The sequence below is a fragment of the Argopecten irradians genome, chromosome 3, assembly GCF_041381155.1.
Source record: "Argopecten irradians isolate NY chromosome 3, Ai_NY, whole genome shotgun sequence".
In the NCBI taxonomy this organism is placed as follows: domain Eukaryota; kingdom Metazoa; phylum Mollusca; class Bivalvia; order Pectinida; family Pectinidae; genus Argopecten; species Argopecten irradians.
This window is the reverse complement of record NC_091136.1, coordinates 17,526,468-17,545,430: the sequence shown is the minus strand read 5'-3', so window position 1 is coordinate 17,545,430 and position 18,963 is coordinate 17,526,468. Positions and strand designations below refer to the sequence as shown.

At 34.7% G+C, this 18,963-nt stretch overlaps 1 protein-coding gene across 1 annotated transcript in view; it reads right to left on the bottom strand.

The window, feature by feature from the left end:
- LOC138317698 (uncharacterized) overlaps nt 1-15,051 on the bottom strand; it is a 182,734-nt gene extending 167,683 nt beyond the window's left edge. Inside the window, exons 1-3 of the mRNA XM_069259545.1 lie at nt 14,905-15,051; nt 11,820-11,917; nt 11,573-11,620 (exon numbers count right to left, since the gene is read on the bottom strand). Coding sequence (XP_069115646.1) covers nt 11,573-11,620; nt 11,820-11,822 — 51 coding nt within the window. The 5' untranslated portion in view covers nt 11,823-11,917; nt 14,905-15,051. The remainder of the gene's footprint in view (nt 1-11,572; nt 11,621-11,819; nt 11,918-14,904) is intronic.
- Nucleotides 15,052-18,963: the final 3,912 nt, after the last annotated feature.

The following is an 18,963-nucleotide window of genomic DNA, read 5'->3' as shown; positions in this document are numbered from 1 at the left end:
AATATTAGATTTACATGACGAGTATAGCTCGGGATATAGATTCATGCGGATTTTACCTAATTGTGTTTGAATCATTATATTCGTGGGTTCTTTTTTATTTAATATTTAGAATTGGTATCATGCTAGCATTTTTCAAAACTTTCCATTTTTTTTCAAGCAAATGTTCGCTGCTTATCCGACTTAAATGTTATTTAATAAAATTAATGATTTTCAAAACCTTATGGATATCAAGTTCATCTAGATTTAAAAATTGGTTTGTAATTCATTTATCGTTGAGATTATGTTCTTTACAATAAAAGGTGCTTTTAATTACTTCGACTTTACATTCGCTGTCACTAAAATTCATTTAGCAAATATTGTATCGGTTTATAATAGAAGTCATTACGGTTTTGCGTATACGTATCTGCCTTTCATTTTTAAAACTCCTAGTTTATTAGATTATGACGGGTTTCACGGTACCTTACAAATATCGGTTTTGCATTTAAGACATAAATTGTAATTTGTACCAGTTTATTACTGAAATCCTGACGGTTTTTAATTTGTACTCGTAAATTTATATCCACTTCAAATTTGAGAGATACACTATTTAAACAGACCCCGCGTCTTAATTTTCCTTGTGTCACAAACATTCGCTTACAATTAAAAATTAGATATCACAGGCCTATGCATGTGACAAAGTTATAACCTTTCAGTATAATAGGCAAACTATACCAAAAATACCAGAGATGTAAGATGAAAATTTCTAACCTTACATGTGTGTGTATCTCCAAACTTGAACTGCGTGCAGGGTATAATTAATGTATATATCATGAGTTTCCTGACCTTCCCGAATTTATATTGTCGATAATGAAAACTAAGCCAGGTAGTAATTAATAACACCAACGATAATTTGGTATATCTTAGAATATTATAATTGTGTATGTTGACATATCATCGGTCCTCGCTTATACATGTATACATATGAAGGCTTCGTCCAAAATCCAAACCCACGTGCCCTTCAAGTCATATTTGGCCCTACCCATCTTGTAAACGAATCATCCAATGAGGGAACGTTTTGATTCTCGACGCCGGTGAGTACTTGTCTTTGATCATGTACTTTGGATACTTGTCGTAATTGTATTACACTTTCGGAGTTCACAGATAGGGTTCAACGGCAGTAAGCCTTTAAAAAGAGGAGTGTTTATTTGGGCCTTCTGGTGGCCATGACCGATAACATATTTTCTTTGTTTACAGATACATGTGGGTTAGGAAATCATTATATGATCAATGATTAAGGTGAGGGCGGAATCTTGTCACTTATATGGGGTTAAACAGGGAGGTCAATATTCTGTTTTTGTCCAGTTTTGCTGGAAAATACAGAAATAAATGAAAGTCTAACTAATAGTAATCATCATGCATTTATCCAATACTGGTGATCTCTCGATGTCCTGTATTTATCGGTAGCTAGCGACGAAACAATACAGCTTACAATTACACCAAATTCAACATACATAATTTTACTCATAATTATGATTATTATAATTGTGCAGTCGACAAAAATTTGCTAATCTAGAGGGCGGTCAAATCCATCAGTTTCAACCTTTTTCTCGTCAATGACCGGTATGGATAGAGCGTGTCTTATACACACTAAGGAGGATATTTATAATTCCAGAGTGAAAAGGGTAAAATAATGAATCAATTATTTTATGCAAAGCATAAATACATTAATTTCATTATATCAGTATTAATCCTGAATAACATATTAATAATATATCGAAATAAGAATGGATAATAACATGTATAACGTGAATTGTAATATCATTACGAGTTTTTACTGTGTTGCCGATATTTCCTATAGTTAATGGCAAATATTCGTAAAAATACTTTGTCAGATATGTTTTTGTCTCGATTGCAAGACATCCACTTATCTGGAAAAATGAGAAAACAAATGGTGACTGATGTTGAACAATTTTGAAATAGTAAAATGACATTTGCAAATAAAAAAAAAATTCGATTAAAAATAAGAAACGCGTTAATTGGGAGTTTTCAAAGCATTGTTTCAATTGATTTTTGTCGTGCACTAAACATTTGGGTGACCAAAAACATTCCTGACGATGACACTTCTGCAATTATAATGTTGCCCGGTAACGTCTTGCAATAAAATAGCATAGTGATGTTGTAGACACGTGTGTGATTGATTGAGACAGTTGAATCACTTGACAGGTAGGTGACATTCTGTTTGTTTTTGAGAGAATCGATGACAATGCCTGCTTTTGTTTTATTATTCAGTGTTCAGTAATTGTTCAAAGATTGAATGTTTTTGTGTCCTGTGATTGTTATTGCTTGTGCGTCTGGAATGTTCTCATCGAGCAGTTTTTGACATGTGTATTTACGTACACTCGTGTTTGTTAGTCCTTTTTCAGTCTCCTTTTGATTGTTGTCGCTGAAAACCACTCTTGATTGATATGTTTTTCATTATATTCATAAGTTTATTTCGTCCCATTGGTGCCCTGAGATACCACTGATCGTTAGGATGCGGATTGCTTTCGTTTGTAACAGTTCCTATGTAAAATGGGTCATTTTCACTACTGAAATTGTTCGGTCGTTTCAGACAGTATTCCTTGTAGGATTCAATCGGACATCTGTCTTTGTTTGTAGGGTCGGCGTACATTTTTGGTTTCGAGTTCCGTACATCATTTGTATCTATTCCGGTTCGTGTTTTCGTTTGTCTTTCGTTTCATTTCCAAAAATTCGGCACCTAACTCTGTGTCAAAGCCTAGTTTTAAGTCACCAAAACACTAGGCTCTGTGTTCTTCCCCGCCGCTCATTCCAAAATGAAGCATATTGTTGAACCATACTGTATTACAAGTGATTCTGGTGTTTTTCTCCCCAGCTCTGGCCTTTCTCGTATAATATGTTGATTTCTGACTCTGTCACTGGATCTGCTCTTCTTGGTTTATTTCCAAGACCTTTCTTTTTTAGGTCTTTTGAGTCCCTCGCGTGAACTTGCAATTCATAGCCAGTGACTAGGCTGGTACCGTAACGGTGACGTTTCATGTATCTTTCTAGTGATCCAAATATTCTTTAAGATAACTTGGTTGATACTCGCTGCCATCTTTTTGTCGAACACCATATTGTTTACACATATAACTTGGATGAGTAGTAAACGTGACGTCACTCTCTCTCACGCGGTCAAAGGTCAAGTCAAACAAAGTTCGCTCTCTGCCGATGACGTCACGTTATTGTCTAGCGCGTGTGGGCTGTCTTACACCCCCCCCCCCCCCATGTAAGACAGAGTTATATTTTCCCTAGCAACCATGGGATATCCCTGTGAAGTATGGGAGAAAACTCTGTCTTTTACCGGGGTAGGGAAAAGACAGCTCACATGCGCTTGACAATGACGCCATCGATACATAGGTAGAAGCGTAGATTATTGTCGAGGACGCCATTAATTGTCAACACTATAAAAATAATTCCTAATATGATTTTTTTTAAATATGGGAGAAAAATGACTTACATGGGTCATTGGACAGGGTTTTCTCAACCCGAGTGAGAGATTTTGGCTGGTAAACCCGAGGCTTGCCGAGGGTTGGCTGTCAAAATCTTTCACTCGGGTTGAGATATCCCTGTCCATTTGACAGACCCATGCAAGATTCTATTCTTCTTCTTCCTCCTTTCAAATCTCTTCTCACAGTGAAACTCCTATGGAAATGTCGAGTCATCTATAACCACTTCAGAACATCTAGACGCATTTCATCTGATGGTGTCTGAGAACAAATCCACGTTATTTCTCGTGTGTATGTATGCATTCCTTCTTCAGATCATACTGACGTCTTTTCTATTTGCCTTTAACAAAGTTTATTTTCTTTTAGTGGCTAGGGCTTCTTTTATTCTCTTTTTTTCAAGATATCTGCCATTTTACTTAGCAATTTCTCACGCAATACTTTTTTTAATGAGCTGGGTAATAGAATGCGCAAGAGGTCCTGGTGGCACAATCAGCAGCTTGCACTATAGGTCCCACTTTTTGTCATAGGCAAGGTTCCGGATGACCAATATTTGACTAAGTTAGTTTGATATGTAGTCCCAATTTATTTTGCATTTACTTCACTGCTGGCATAGCACTTTATCTCTTTTCTTAATTCAACACCATCATCTGTCTTGTCATCGCCATCTTCATCTCCTGATATTGGGAGCTCTACGAAGGCTCATCTAAATCTTGTAAAGATTAGTCATAGAGGTACTATCTTCGCAAGGACTTGTTTGATAGACGTACCACAAGAGTTCATGTCAGGCGAGGTAGACATCCACGCTTTTGCGGCAAAACCTTGCTATAAACTTACTCGAAGTCCTTCCTTAAGTGGAGTCTCTTGATGTTGTTCAGGATTACATCAAACCAATATCCCTGACATTTTATCTGATTATTAACGATAGAGAGAATATCTTCCCCTGAATCCACATCAAATTTCCGGAGATGCGGTTGGCGGCCGGGCATGAACGTGGTTATGCAAACAAGTGCGGCCATCTCTTCCATGAAGCCTCCTTTGGGAGACGAATTCCAAATAATATCCTTACATTTAGTACTTCTGCCTGCATATCCGATATTAAGATTAATCTCCATCACACAAAGTTTCTATCGAATGACAGAGATTAGTGATTTCGTTTAGATATCTTTCTAATAATGTCCTTGCTGCGGTCAGGAAATGATGTGTTATATCATCCATGTACATTAAATAGTTGCAGTCATAATAAACCATTTGAAGCCTTGAATGCTTCTTGCTTTTTGCAAAATTATATGTGTTAGCCGTCATAAATATTTCCATTTCTCTGGCAAAAAATATCCTACATTCCACATTCAAAAAGGGGATGATCCTCTATTGTTCTTTTACAGTTTGTATCTTTCGGAAAAGACAATTGACATTAATGAGTCTCCATGGTATCTTTTATAAGGTTTTGACACATTTGCATTTGTAGACAGTGTAAGGTATACCAATAGGTCATTGTATTGATGTAGTGAAGATCTCCTTCGGGATAGGTTATTTCCAATAACATGGTATAGACGATTTCACTGAGCAATTTGTGATTTTTCTCTAATTAAATAAGAACTTACATTTAGGTTAAAAAAGTCCCTGCCAATGCCTGTTTTTAGAGTTACAACATCAACACCGAGTTCTTGTATGAATTTTCTTTCCAGAATGACCAATATTGGTGTAGTGTAAAATTTGATTCTAGAACTTTTTTGTTTGTTTGTTTGTTTGATTAATTAACGTCCTATTAACAGCTATGGTCATGTAAGGACGGCCTCCCATGTATGTAGTGTGTTGCGTGTATGCTGCATGTTTTGGGAGACTGCGGTATATTCATGTTGTGTCCTCTTGTATAGTGGAACTGTTGCCCTTTTTATAGTGCTATATCACTGAAGCATGCCGCCGAAGACACCAAGCAACACACCCCACCCGGTCACATTATACTGATTCTAGAACAAAAAATATCTTTTTGGCATGAAAATGTTTTTCAAACTGCTGCACATTGAAAGATTAAATTTTCCTATACGTGTCCGAAAGGATGAAATCATTCAAAGTTTACAATTAACTGAAGTGAAAGTCATCCACGGTGTGTTTATAAGGACGAGGTCTGGGATCATTATGATGATAAACGACCCGCTTTATTGAAACTAACGTTTGCATTTGATTCATCTATTCAGATTGGTTCAGAGAATAATGCTTAGTGTAATATTTACAGAAGTTAATACTAGTGGGGGAGGAGAAATAGGTTCCCAAACGTATTGTGAGGACCGGTATGATGTCTAGTTTCATTTTATGCTTGTTGCCATTGACAACTAATGTCCCATGGGGGTCATATGGCGGCCATCTTGGATATCAGTTATTAAAAATGGCCAAAACGACACATTCGCATATACGCGCATAGAGAGAGAACCAGAGGCAAATAAACACATTTTTGAATATGATCGAATCTTTCTGAATACGATAAAATCAAAATAATGACGTTACGTCTTCTCATTTTTGTAAAATAGCGGGAAAACAATGAAATTTTCAGCTTTGTTCCCCTAAAAATTGATAAATGTCATAACTTTCATCACAAGTAAAACATTCGATGGACAAAACACCTTGTAACAGTCATTTTGAATTGCACAAACCCTTTTGTAAAAACCTGTGTACAATAAAAAGATAGATCGCATCAATAAGGCTGGAAAAAGATAGGGACCCCCTCCCCGAAAAAGTTATCAAAAATGGCCAAAATGACACATTCGTATATACGCGCATAGATAGCAAACCAAACAACACACAGAGGCAAATAAACACATCTTATGATATGATTGAAACTTGCTGAATACAATAAAATCATAATAATGACGTTAATACTACGAAATGTTTTTCCCCCTAAAAAATCGATAAATGTCATCACAAGAAAAAAATGATGGAACAAACACCTTGTAACAATCATTTCGAATTGCACTAACTCTTGTGTAAACACATATGTACTATAAAAAGATATATCGCATGAGTGAGGTGGGAAAAAGAGAGGGACCCCCCCTCCTCCATCGAGAAGAAAATGCAGAAGAAAAAAAAATAAATAAAAAATATGGTTCACATGTATAATATATAATTTATTTCTTTTTAGTGAAAACAACTGGGTTCGAATTATTCTTCTTCAATTTTGGATATACCTCCTCATGAAAAAGGTGTATCATTGTGATGCCTTCCATCATACTGTTAAAAACTAAATATATATATATATATATATGGGTCAAAGAAGTAATATCAACATGATTTTCCAGATGACACGGGATCCAATCAAACGTAAGTCTGTTGGATACGAATTACTTCAAATGGTAAATATGGGACAAGGAAGTAACGTGTGGACAAAACAAAATTGTCAAATTTTCGAGGCGATCTGCACCTTTATCAAGACATGCAAAACGAACACGACCACACAACAGGATACGAACAGCAATGCGGGACAAAGCAGACAGATATTAAACTATATAGCACAATGTAGCGCAATTAAGCCTTCGGCAGGTGGCAGCCGAAGGCCGGATCTACACAAATTTATCCATGCTGTTCGGCAGAACACTAAAATATGAGCGATGACTGGAAAGCGTGCCACGTGTGACGTCAAATGTGTGACGAAATTTATTTATGGTGCTCATTGGTATAGCATGCAAATTTAGTCGCCTATTTCCTCGGTGTGTTTGCAAAGAAGCAAAGTCCCAAATTTAGTCGCCTTTTGCTGGGGCAGTATATATAAAGGATCAAAAATGCGTAGAACAGAACGAGAAAATGTTGGAAGTAGGGATAATTAATTGAAGAGCAAGTGATCAATTGATGTCAGTTTGTATATTTAACGTTCATTAATGCCCTTGGGATAGCGGGTCTGTAGATTGGTAATCCAGAAACTCTCTCTCGATCGACGCTTGGTTTGTGTCCAGTAGGAACAGTGCTCAATTGCAATCATCTGCATATCTTTCCAACTATGGATGGGCAAGTTGAAATGTCTGGCAACCGTATAGTCAGGTTTGTTCTGTTTGATAGACCAGCGGTGAGTGTTGATTCTGACGTTGAGTGGACCACCGGTTTCCCCAACATATTGCATTGTGCATTTCCTACACGAGAGGAGGTAGATGACATTGCTGGATTTGCACGTCAGGTTCTGTCGGATGTTGTATGCTTTGTTGTTGATAGCACATTCAAATGTGTCTGTGGATGTTGTGTATGGACACATCATGCACCGTTTATTGTTGCATGTCTGGAATGAACCCGTTTGTGCAGCAGGAGCAAGAGGAGGAAGTTTGCTGCTCACTACAAGGTATTTTACATTTTTTGGTCTGCGGTAGGCTAGTAGCGGTGGCTTTGGGAAAATACGCCTAAGTTTGGTTGATGACTCAATCATTTTCCAGTGGTTCCTAAGGATAGAGGGGAGATGTGGTAAGTTAGGATGGAATGTTACCACAGAGTGAACACGTTGAGTGGCAGTTCTGGTTTGGTATATGTGGCTCTATCTATGGCGCGGACCTTGTCTATTTCTTGGTCGATCAGATGCGATTTGTATCCTCTAGAGAGAAGGTGGCATTTCATCTCGTCGCACCGGCGTTCGAAGATGGTATTGTCGGACACTTTACGACGGATTCGTAAAGCTTGTGAATAGGGAATGCTTCTGGAAGGAATTCATGAGCAAATGTTTCAGGACCAGACGGGTGTTCCGCTCCAACGATTCCTAGACTAGGGGAAGCATAAGGGAATCGTCGAAATAGATGTGAACATTTATTTTCCTGGAGTGCTGAAATCCAACGCCAACCTGCAGCAGCTTGGTGAAAGCCAAAGTAACAGTTGTTATACCGAAAGGATTTAGTTTTGTGGTAATGAACTGTGCTATACCATCGTGTCTTGAGGACAAAAAATTCAAGGATAATATTTCGAACACAGTGGTACGTTTCGTTCTGGCACAAGCCGATAATTTATGAAAAATTATATTTTTCCAGTTGTTCACTGAAAGAGAGTGAATTATTACGATGCTAACCTCTTTTTTCCGACCTCATTAATGCGCTCTATCTTTTTATAGTACATTTGTGTTTACACAAGGGTAAGTGCAATTCGAAATGACTGTTATAAGGTTTTTGTCCATTAATTTATTTACTTGTGATGAAAAATATGACATTTACCGACTTTTTAGGGAAAAAAGCTGAACATTTCATATTTCCCGCCAATTCACAAAAATGAGAAAACGTAACGTCATGTTTATGATTTTATCGTATTCAGCATGTTTCAATCTTATTAAAAATAAGGTGTTTATTTGCCTCTGAATGTTGTCTGGTTCTCTTTCTGTGCGCGTTTATGCGAATGTGTCATTTTGGCCATTTTTGATTACTGATATCCAAGATGGCCGCCATATGACCCCCATGGGACATTAGTTGTCAATGGCAACAAGCATAAAATGAAACTAGGCATCATATCGGTCCTAAAAAACATGCCAGGGGGGTACATGGGAACCTATTTCTCCCCTCCCCCCACTAATACCATCTGGGACTCATGTTTTAAAGTAATGTTTCAGAAATTATCAGCCGTTTCGGTTAATTTATGTACCATTAATCTAATGCTGCCGGACATCTTGGATTTCTGATAGGCAGCGATTTTGAATATTTAAGGAGAATTGAATTATATTATATCAAACGTTAAAATATAAAATCACACTGTATTTATTTTTATTGTATATAGATATAGGCACATGTAGTAAATTAGGCGGCCATCTTGGAATGGCAATGGTGGTCTTTCTACATGAAGTTTAATACAACCAGAATGATCTTAAGTATCAATAAAAATAAATATCAATATGGGTGTAGACGTTTAAAAATGTTAACTTGATTTTTTGCTCGATCACTTACAGAGTAAAATTCGGAAATAACTTAAACGGCCATCTGGGGTTTCAAAATGGCGGTCATTTTTGATACTTAAGAATAAAAATATTCATGCAACAAACATTACAAAAATATGAATACTCTCATTTTATATGCAGGTGTTGCTTAAAGTCATATTGGTCATTTAAATGAATTATATACAGATATAGATCGCAAAGTTCGCGGCCATCTTGAAGTAAAAAATGGCGTCCTTCTACTTGACTTTAGACGTTACATGTACCAGAATGTTCCTATGTAGCAATAATATGGGTGTAGACGTTTAAAGTATGGGTCTAGCTGTTGTAGAACGTGAGATATGAGTCGCAGAAGGTGGTTTTTGGCGGCCCCCTGAGGCCGTGATTTTTTTCAAGTTTCACGCTTTCTTTAAGATTTGAACGATTTTTATGCTTAGCCACTCAACTAATATAAATGCTATCCGAGTCAATACTTCAATAATACTTCACTCTGTAATTGCATTTTTACATTCGAAGTGGTGATATAAAAACATGATTCGATCGACTTACATATCGTAGTTGCTATTCCTCATGGATGTTTACATAATATATACATTTCCGTTTTTCTCTTCGCTACATAATCTTACCAACTGATAAATAGTTTACTCTTGCGTAAACGCAGTGGTTGCCGTGCAAGAATACACACACCGGAACACTGACTCTCACAAAAAGTGTGAATGCGCACCCGATTAGTCATATTGGATTTGTATTGACAAATCGTCAATATAAGGAATGAATGAATTGAATGGAAATCTTAAACTATATATAAGGAAAATACATATTGAAGAAGTATGGTATAAATGGAATGAGCTACTGTGAAAGTATATTTTTTGTACTCTTTGACAACATTTCCCGTGATTTCCAGCAATTGACCGGCTTTATTAAAGGTTTATATTTCAGAACATTAGATTTAAAAGAAATGGTCATTCGAAAAAAAGATATAAGGAATGATAATTATATATGTTTGTCGATTACTGGTGTGTAAACTTGTTTCATTTGTTTTCATACGACAATTGTACGAAGCAATGCAAATTAATTTTGTTTGTTTGTTTCAAGAATGTATTTTGAGTTTCATTAATGATAAATTCATTATCGTTATATGTTAAGTTAGAATCACCGAACAACAAGGTTTGTCGGCTGAGTGGTATATAATCGTTTAAATTTCTGTAAAGCTCTATACGATGCCGTCAGAAATATTTACTCTGAACAGTTCATATTTTAGGATACAGGATTTATTTCTTAGACTGCAGTGCAAGATATTAGTTTTCCGGTCACCAAGGAGAAATAGATAGAATGGATATGAAATATGTATTTTACAGAGAGTATCTCTAAAAATGCTAAATCTGTTTGTCTGTCTGATATTAGTATCTAAACAGTTCCAGAGCCTTATAGTCGGTGGAAAAAATGACATATTAGTTGTTTCCAGACGGTTATTGGGTAAAGTATAATTTTCGGAGTCTTTTAGTCTAGTGTTTTCAGAATTTAAAGGAGGGAGTAGAGTAGATTGATAAGAGGATGTTAGTCAATTAAGTACTTTGAAAAACAAGTTTATATTACGTCTAGATCTGCGGTCAGATAAGGTTTCCCAGCCCGTTTCAGAATAAAGAGATTGCCTACTAGTATGTGAAGGTAGTCCTGTCACTACCCTAGCAGCTTCTAGTTCAAGTTTCTCTAAAATGTCAGCATCAACAACACTACACCCATTCCATAATTCACAGCAATACTCTAATGTTGGTAGTATATATATTCTATAGATCTTGTTCACTGTATTACGATTTAAAATATACTTTAATTATCTACAAAACAAATGTTGTCTACCCATGTCTATCTCCTACATTTTACATATTTTTAATTTACTGGATTTTCATTTCACAGCAAATAAAATATCAAAAAAATAAACTTTGACCACTTTATTTAATAAATATATTCAAGCTTGATTATAATATTATATTACATTATTTGTAAAATAGTTTATGAACGAATTCAGGATTTTAGCCAAATGTTTATTTATTTTATAACTTTGGTTAAAAAGACTAGGTTAAGATCTAGATATGAACGATAATGGAAATAATTATTTAACTAGGTGAACTTTTTTTCGTTCTTGATTATGAATAAATTAAAGAAATATATTATGATAATAAATTAAACTTCAAACAATAAAATATCTTACCTCGGTTTCACACCTTTGCCTTTTATGTCTATGGAACAGACAGTTCCCCTACGGATATAAAATGAATTCTTTTATAACAGTAGTAGTGATTAACGTGCACAATGTTGGGCGGAAAATTCATTTTTAGGAAACTAACATAAATATTAATGTATTTTCACTTGATTTACTTACCAGTTATATATACAATACATAAAAATGATGAATGATGTATGAAACAGATATTAAAAGAAATTCTATCCTTTCTTACCATGGTCTTACAAAAAGAGTTCACTGTCACTGCCAAATTGTGTTGGAACCCCACACATCTAAAGGTCTAATAATAATTTATCCTTGTCTAGAATCCTTCTACAATATAAAACATCATAAGAGTATTTATATCATTATTAATTAAATCGATATACATCTATTAAAAACAAACAAAACATTACGTCAATTGTAAATAAAAAGGACACAATAAAATGCAATTTAAAATGGTTTTGGGAAAAAGCCCGTATATAGCATCTGATTACCAAAAGTCATCATGAGAATATATATTAACCACAAAGTTCACAATACATGGTAACATTCTACACAAGAGAGTGAGTATATTTTAGTTCGAGTTTTGAGTCAAAATTTTCGAGTTCTGTGTAAACTTTTTTTCGAGTTTCGAGTCATTTGTTTTTTGTTTTCTAGTTGCAAAGCACTTATTCTTGATATTTTATCATGTTGTTCTAGATATTCTAGCTACATAGCTTATGATAAAAACAATACAATAAACAATGTCATATTTTCGCCATGTAAATTGTGGATTCAATGAGACTATTCCGACATTTAACGTTGTCAGAATGCAAACCGGGTTTCTGTTTATTCGGATATTGGATGGATAAATGTGTTTCTACCACTCTCTGCAACTCTCGGGGTATCAAATAAGCATTGCAGCTGATTATTAAAAACATGTATATACGACATGTGGTATAAACTCTGTACGCATTCTGATTGACTGATACAGAGAACATTGTCATTTGTCAACGTCATCAATAATCTAGTGATGTCATGCTGTGTTGTGATGCTTGACGTCAAAACTGCTGTTGGTGACCTTTTTATGCGTGATGTAAAATAATCTCTGTAACTTGTGTTGACGAAAAAAGATTTTACTGGTAAGTTTGATTTTAAGATTATAAAAAAGATTAAAGATGCTCTACCGCTGACAAATACTATATTTGTCAATTAAGAACAGGAGCAGAGGCATTAGTATTTTTCTTCAGTTACAAAAATTACCTTCTTTGCACCATTACCACCATTGATACATTTGAGTTTCTAATTTTACTTCAATACAAATATATTAAAAAATAATTAATTGCATCTCGAAAATACCTTGATTTGATTTAAACATATTTTATTGCAAATTGTGCAATGGGATTGGGCACAAGTTATACAACTTATATAAAGCCCGTTCTCAAAAATAATCAAACATTCAAATTACAGACAAGATGGCATTTACAAGAAAATATATACATAATATATAAAGTTGTATTTGAGACAGAGATAGAGGGAGAGAGTGAGGGAAGAACGAGAAAGAGAGAGGTGGGGGAGGGAGAGAGCTATTTTATAACCAGTATGCTCCTCAAGGTGTTAGTTTCAACTCGTAATATACTATTATTTTAAAATCTAAAATCTACCCCTCCGATAAAGACGACAGAAGTTCTAAACCACTTTTCTTAACTTTCGACTTCTCAATGTTCATATCATCCTGTCTTCGGTTTGTCTTTCTCCTGGTCACTCTAGGCTTTCTTTGAATATTCGTTTCTCTTTTGTCGTCAGTATCGGAGGGTTATACAAATATAATTTAAGTGTAAATACAAAACGAGTAAGATGTTGGGAGTAAAGCAGATATGGAGATATTTGATAATAATAGAAGGACAAAGTTAAAATCTATGAGTATCTTTGATATATTGCTGAGTGTGCATATTTCCAAAAAGTAATAAATTGACAGAGAATGGAATAAATGAGTTTAGCTGTCGAAATAGAATGATTCTTTGGTCATTATATGAATTACAATTAAAAAAGAAATGCTGTGGATCTTCAACTGGGAAACCGCAATGACATTTTTGATCTGTTACAATATTGGCTCTGAATTAATGGCAACGTAATGAACTTGAACGATTTCTTAACTTTGTATGTATAATGTTTAATTAACGATCTCCAAAATAAAAAAGTCGGGTATTACAGGTACGTCTTGGTTCTGGATAGCATGTTTAAAATTAGAGAATGACTCGCTATGTCTGGTGTTTATAGATAACAGTTCCATAAACAAACGGTAGACAGGAAAAAAAGATATATTTGAAGATTCAAGTCTATTATTAGGAAGTGTGTTAGGAAGTAGGAAAATACCCTGTGCCACTATGTCCAAGTATTGATTGCGCATGCGCCACAGGCAAAATGAATTATATTATCTATGTTTTTGTGTTAATTAGAAATATATGTATACATGATTAGACAACCAATTATTGTTCGTATTGATGAGTTTTATTTTATCAAAGTATGACTTTTGAATATTTGCTTGTGAAGACATCATAGGATTTCAATGCAATTGCGTGGTCACAGTTGTTAATGTTTATCTATAAGAATTGAATAACACATTCCTATAAAATGAATGTGATTAAATTCACCCTAATACAGCAGCATCTTTTAATGCATCAATTAGAAAATAACTTCGTGATGATAAATTCACGTAAATAAACACCAACTGTACATAACTTATAACATTCATACGTATACATCCAGAGTCGTCTATTCTCTCGTTATACGTTGTATAGTGCATTTTATGACGGATTGTATTCGTACCCAACTCACCTTAACGAAATAGAAGGAAGTAAAAAGGACCATAGTTTATTCATTCAGATATATATTACTATTCTATACATGTTAAGCCTTTATAAACCCTTGCTAAAGAAAACAATATGTCTGACCTATTTTCTGTAAATAACACACTTCTTACATATTTAAATCATGGGACGGATATGGATATGGTACTAAATCGGAAACTCATGCTTGGGTTTTTGTTTTGTTGTACCGGTGGTTGATCCATGTACGTTTATTATAATACAGCACAAGAAATGATTCACCTAAGGTAAAAAGTAGCGATGACGAGATGAAACATTTTACACTGTTTACATCTATAAATACTGAAGACGCAGTTGTTAATGTTACTAAGAACATCAAAATCGGTTATGGATGAGTTACTCTTGTCACAATATATTCTACAGAAAAGATTTACTTCAAAGTTTAATTCTCACTTAATATATCACTTAGTTGACAGCAGCTAACCCATTTATTATCAAATTCTTACATACCTTAACTTCGAAATAATCGATGTATAGAGTATTTTTGTCACATACACAGTTGATAACAACACATCTGTGTCCTACAAAAACGTCCGCTACGACTGGTTTTTGTTATGCTAGACTCGTTATTTGATGAATTGTGTGCCTTGACGAATGGCTAACCGGAAGTTATAATCCAATAAAGGAGGGGCGTGCTCGATTGGTATCTCATTTTATTAAAGATATCCAACATCATTCTAAGTGGGGCGCACTCGATTGATGTTTCGGCCTATTAAAGATACCTAGTACCTACATGTATCATATCCTTATTGTTACCTATAAACTATAAATATAGCATTCGCTGGCATTAAACACGTTACTCTGTTATTTGATAAACGCTATTAACGATATTGGTTTACACATGAGGTGGTTTTCATGGCGTCCCATTCATTTCCTACGGAAGAACATACTCGTAGCTGTCGGGCATCTTATTATACTTTGCCGGTTTGAGCTTTGGTATTCTTATAATTACTTCTGATGTCAATATCTTATCGTATAATGCAGCTCAAATCGGTCGAATTTTTATTTTTGACAGTCATACTTTTTTTTGATGGCAACGTTTAAAAAATTTTGATGGCAACGTTTACAAAATTTTGAAGGCAACGTTCAAAAACATTCGACCTCCATCATAAAGGAAATTGTACTGTTGGTAATTACCGAATGTGAAACTTTCGCATTTTTCCCGTAATTGAAATAATTTGACTTTGATTTTTGTTTCTAGATATAGTCCTTTACATCTAAACCAGTGTGTGGGACATTTGTTCAGTATGAGTGTAATCTTTTTGTAACCTTAATTTTCCTGGTACTGAGCACGACTTTCCGGAGGCCAAACAGAAACAGATAACACATTCTAAACAAAATCATTAAAAAATAATTTAATTGTTCTTTTTTCGATAACGATTGATATAGATGCAAAGAAATCACCATCTTTGACGGTGGATAATACCCCGTATCTACCTGGAAACATGTCAATAACTGTTTTGTTCTTTGGTGCTAACGTTCTATGATACGAGAGTCCATTTTCGCTATGTTTAGGTTTTACCTGGCCCTGTCGGACTCTTATATAAACTTCGAAATTTGGAATGTCGTCACAGAACATGACGTCACAATATATGACGTAGAGGTCCTAGAATCTCCTTTAAACCTAGGATGATGTTGCTTGATTAGACTTATTTGATCTATTTTATCATGAAAACCCCAGATATACCATGAACTTGTCAATATGAATAATGTATGTATTTATAGGTGGATATAGTAGGACATTTTTGACTATACACACGATCGCTAAATTTATAAAAGTATCATTTTTCACGTTTCAGCATTTAAATGGACATACTGAGATATAAAAATGCGTGATTTTTGACGGTTCGGCTTTTAAATATGCATACTGAGTAACTGAAGGGTAACGCAACGTTTGACTACAAAGGTGTATAAAAGTACCAGACCGCTTTAAGCCTCCGTAATCCGTTCACGTAATATATACCTATATGGTATTGTGTACATGTGTTTGTAGGTATTCGACCGAGTAAGAATATATATACATACATATTATACGTAAGCTGTGTGTTCTTTGTTATAGGTTTTGGAGACAAGGTGAGGATATGGAAATAGATTTTTACGAGTCAGAGAGGTTAAGTTTAAGAAACTACACTTTACATGAAATAACATTTGAACGTTTGTTTAATGAAAGAGCATATGTGTTTATAGGGGTTTGATAGCGTTGTACGGCGGCGTACTATGACCACTATATAATGTTATTTATTTTGTGAGTCTATCAAAAACTAGGATGGACATGTTTGTAATACCCATGCTATTTTAGTTCAGCTGTGATATTCCTATATCTGACATTGCTGTCAGATGACTAGGTGTGAACTCCTACTTCCAGGTCACTTTTGAGACTTGTCTGCAGCACCAGAAGTACGTACTATCGTTTTATCTTAAAGTCATGTTGTAGTTTATTTAAGCAATAAACACTTACCAAATTGTAGTATATAGTCAATATGAATACAATTTGGGTGACAGATAAATTGAATGTCGCCCGTTAGGGCGACATGATTATTTATCTGTCACCAAAATTGTATGCATATTGACTATATACTACAATTTGGTAACTGTTTATTGCTTATATTTACATTCAACTATTTTTTGAAGAAACGTCGCTTATAATTGGCGCTCGTCACATCGCTGCCGTCAGCAGGTACAAATATCGGAACAGCGGATATTTTCCAGATATAATATAGTTCCTCAGGTTATCATAAATAAACTAATCAAAAATAAATGTTATACCACCTCAAACTTTATTTTAGCAATAATACGTAAAAATCTACAAAATTATATACACTTCGAAAACATTAAAACATTATATCTCTTGATGTGACAGTGAAGATCTCGCAATGTAGATACCCTTCAATAGTAGTGATTCGGTTCAGAATCAGCGCTTGGGGAAGGACGCTGAGGTGATTTAGCTGATGATGGATTTCTATTCCGCGAGAGATAAAAGAACAAAGTTATTGCTTAAACCACACATTTTGACGTAGGATAATGGGATTTTTTTTGTGCCACTAGAAAGGTAAGATGCAATCTTATTTTAACCTGACTTTTCTATGATAGGCCTAGTTTTGTAGGATTGAGTGTGCCTGATTTCGCTTTTTAAACTCTCTAGATATGCCTAATATAGATCTGTTTTATTAGTCTGTCAGACATTAGTCGATATACCCCTACTAATGTTAATAAAATAGTTATGGTGATAAAGTTGGTTCTCATTAGCACTGTCGTCTTTTTCTTCGGTCTACGTTCGCAGTGATGTAGAATCTAAGGATAATTCCCCTTAAATCATCAATTCACAACACTACTGTACGATTCAGTTTCTGTTCTCGGAAGAGGCATGATATGTATTACAGTCGCTCCGGAATCTATATTGCTGAGTACATTTTTATGCTGTGTAAAGCTCAAACGATGTGATTGTTCTTAAATTAAGTTGAACATTCCATTAGTTTAAGCTGAGTTTATCTCGAAATTACACGGCGTAATTCTACTTCAAAAGCATAGCAGGTACTATGAAAAACTTATAAGCCCCATGCTGTATTTTTCCTTGTGTTGTTTGACTGCCTCCAATCAAAGTGGTTTTAATTTCCTTCTGTGATCCAGACACAGTAGGCCTAGCAGACGACGTTCTAAGACACCGGACGCCGTTTTTATGACGTTAGATTTTAATTATTTTCGTATTTGGAAAGCGTCCACATATAACTGTTAATTACTGCAATATTAAATGTTCTCGTCTTGATTTTACATTTTATTTTCATTCATGCCGACATTTTGAATTTAAAATTCAATTATTTAAAATACAAATCCTATGTGACGATAGGCTACTAGCTTTGTTTATTATTTACTGGCGGCCATGTTTGTTTACATTGTTTGTATTCCTACACAGAGACCTCATCACTGTAAATTGCAGACATACTCTCATATACTACAATTTGGTATACTAGTGGTATTTAGGCGAATGCAACAAATATATTGTGGCAAAATGCATTATGTATTTTCAGATTATATATGTATATGTATTTTATTATGTTTCAGCGGCCATATGGACAATAGTTGTGTTGGCTTGCCTCCTTGTTGTAGCTGGTATTATAATATCTGCTGTTATTTACAAAAAGTACCTAACAACAAAATACGATGTTTGATTTGTACATCCTTAAGGATCTTTTCTGTTGAGAAGTCAAACATTCCCTATGACTAACTTTTTGATAAATTACACAGATTCTTAAAAATAAGGACTTCATACCAAAGAAAGAAAATTATATCATGTATCTAAAAATACTTAGGCACAGCTGCAAATAAACAATTGCAAAACAAAAAGTTGTCCCCTCTCTACAAAGTGTTGGAAATACACACTTTCAAAATGGCCTTCAAATTGGTCATTTGTTATTTTTTTATGAAAAAATCTACAAATAATAGATGTTTTTGGTAGGTAATTATGAAGGTGAAGATAAAGATTTGGAAAGTTATCAAATATATTAAAGTGCC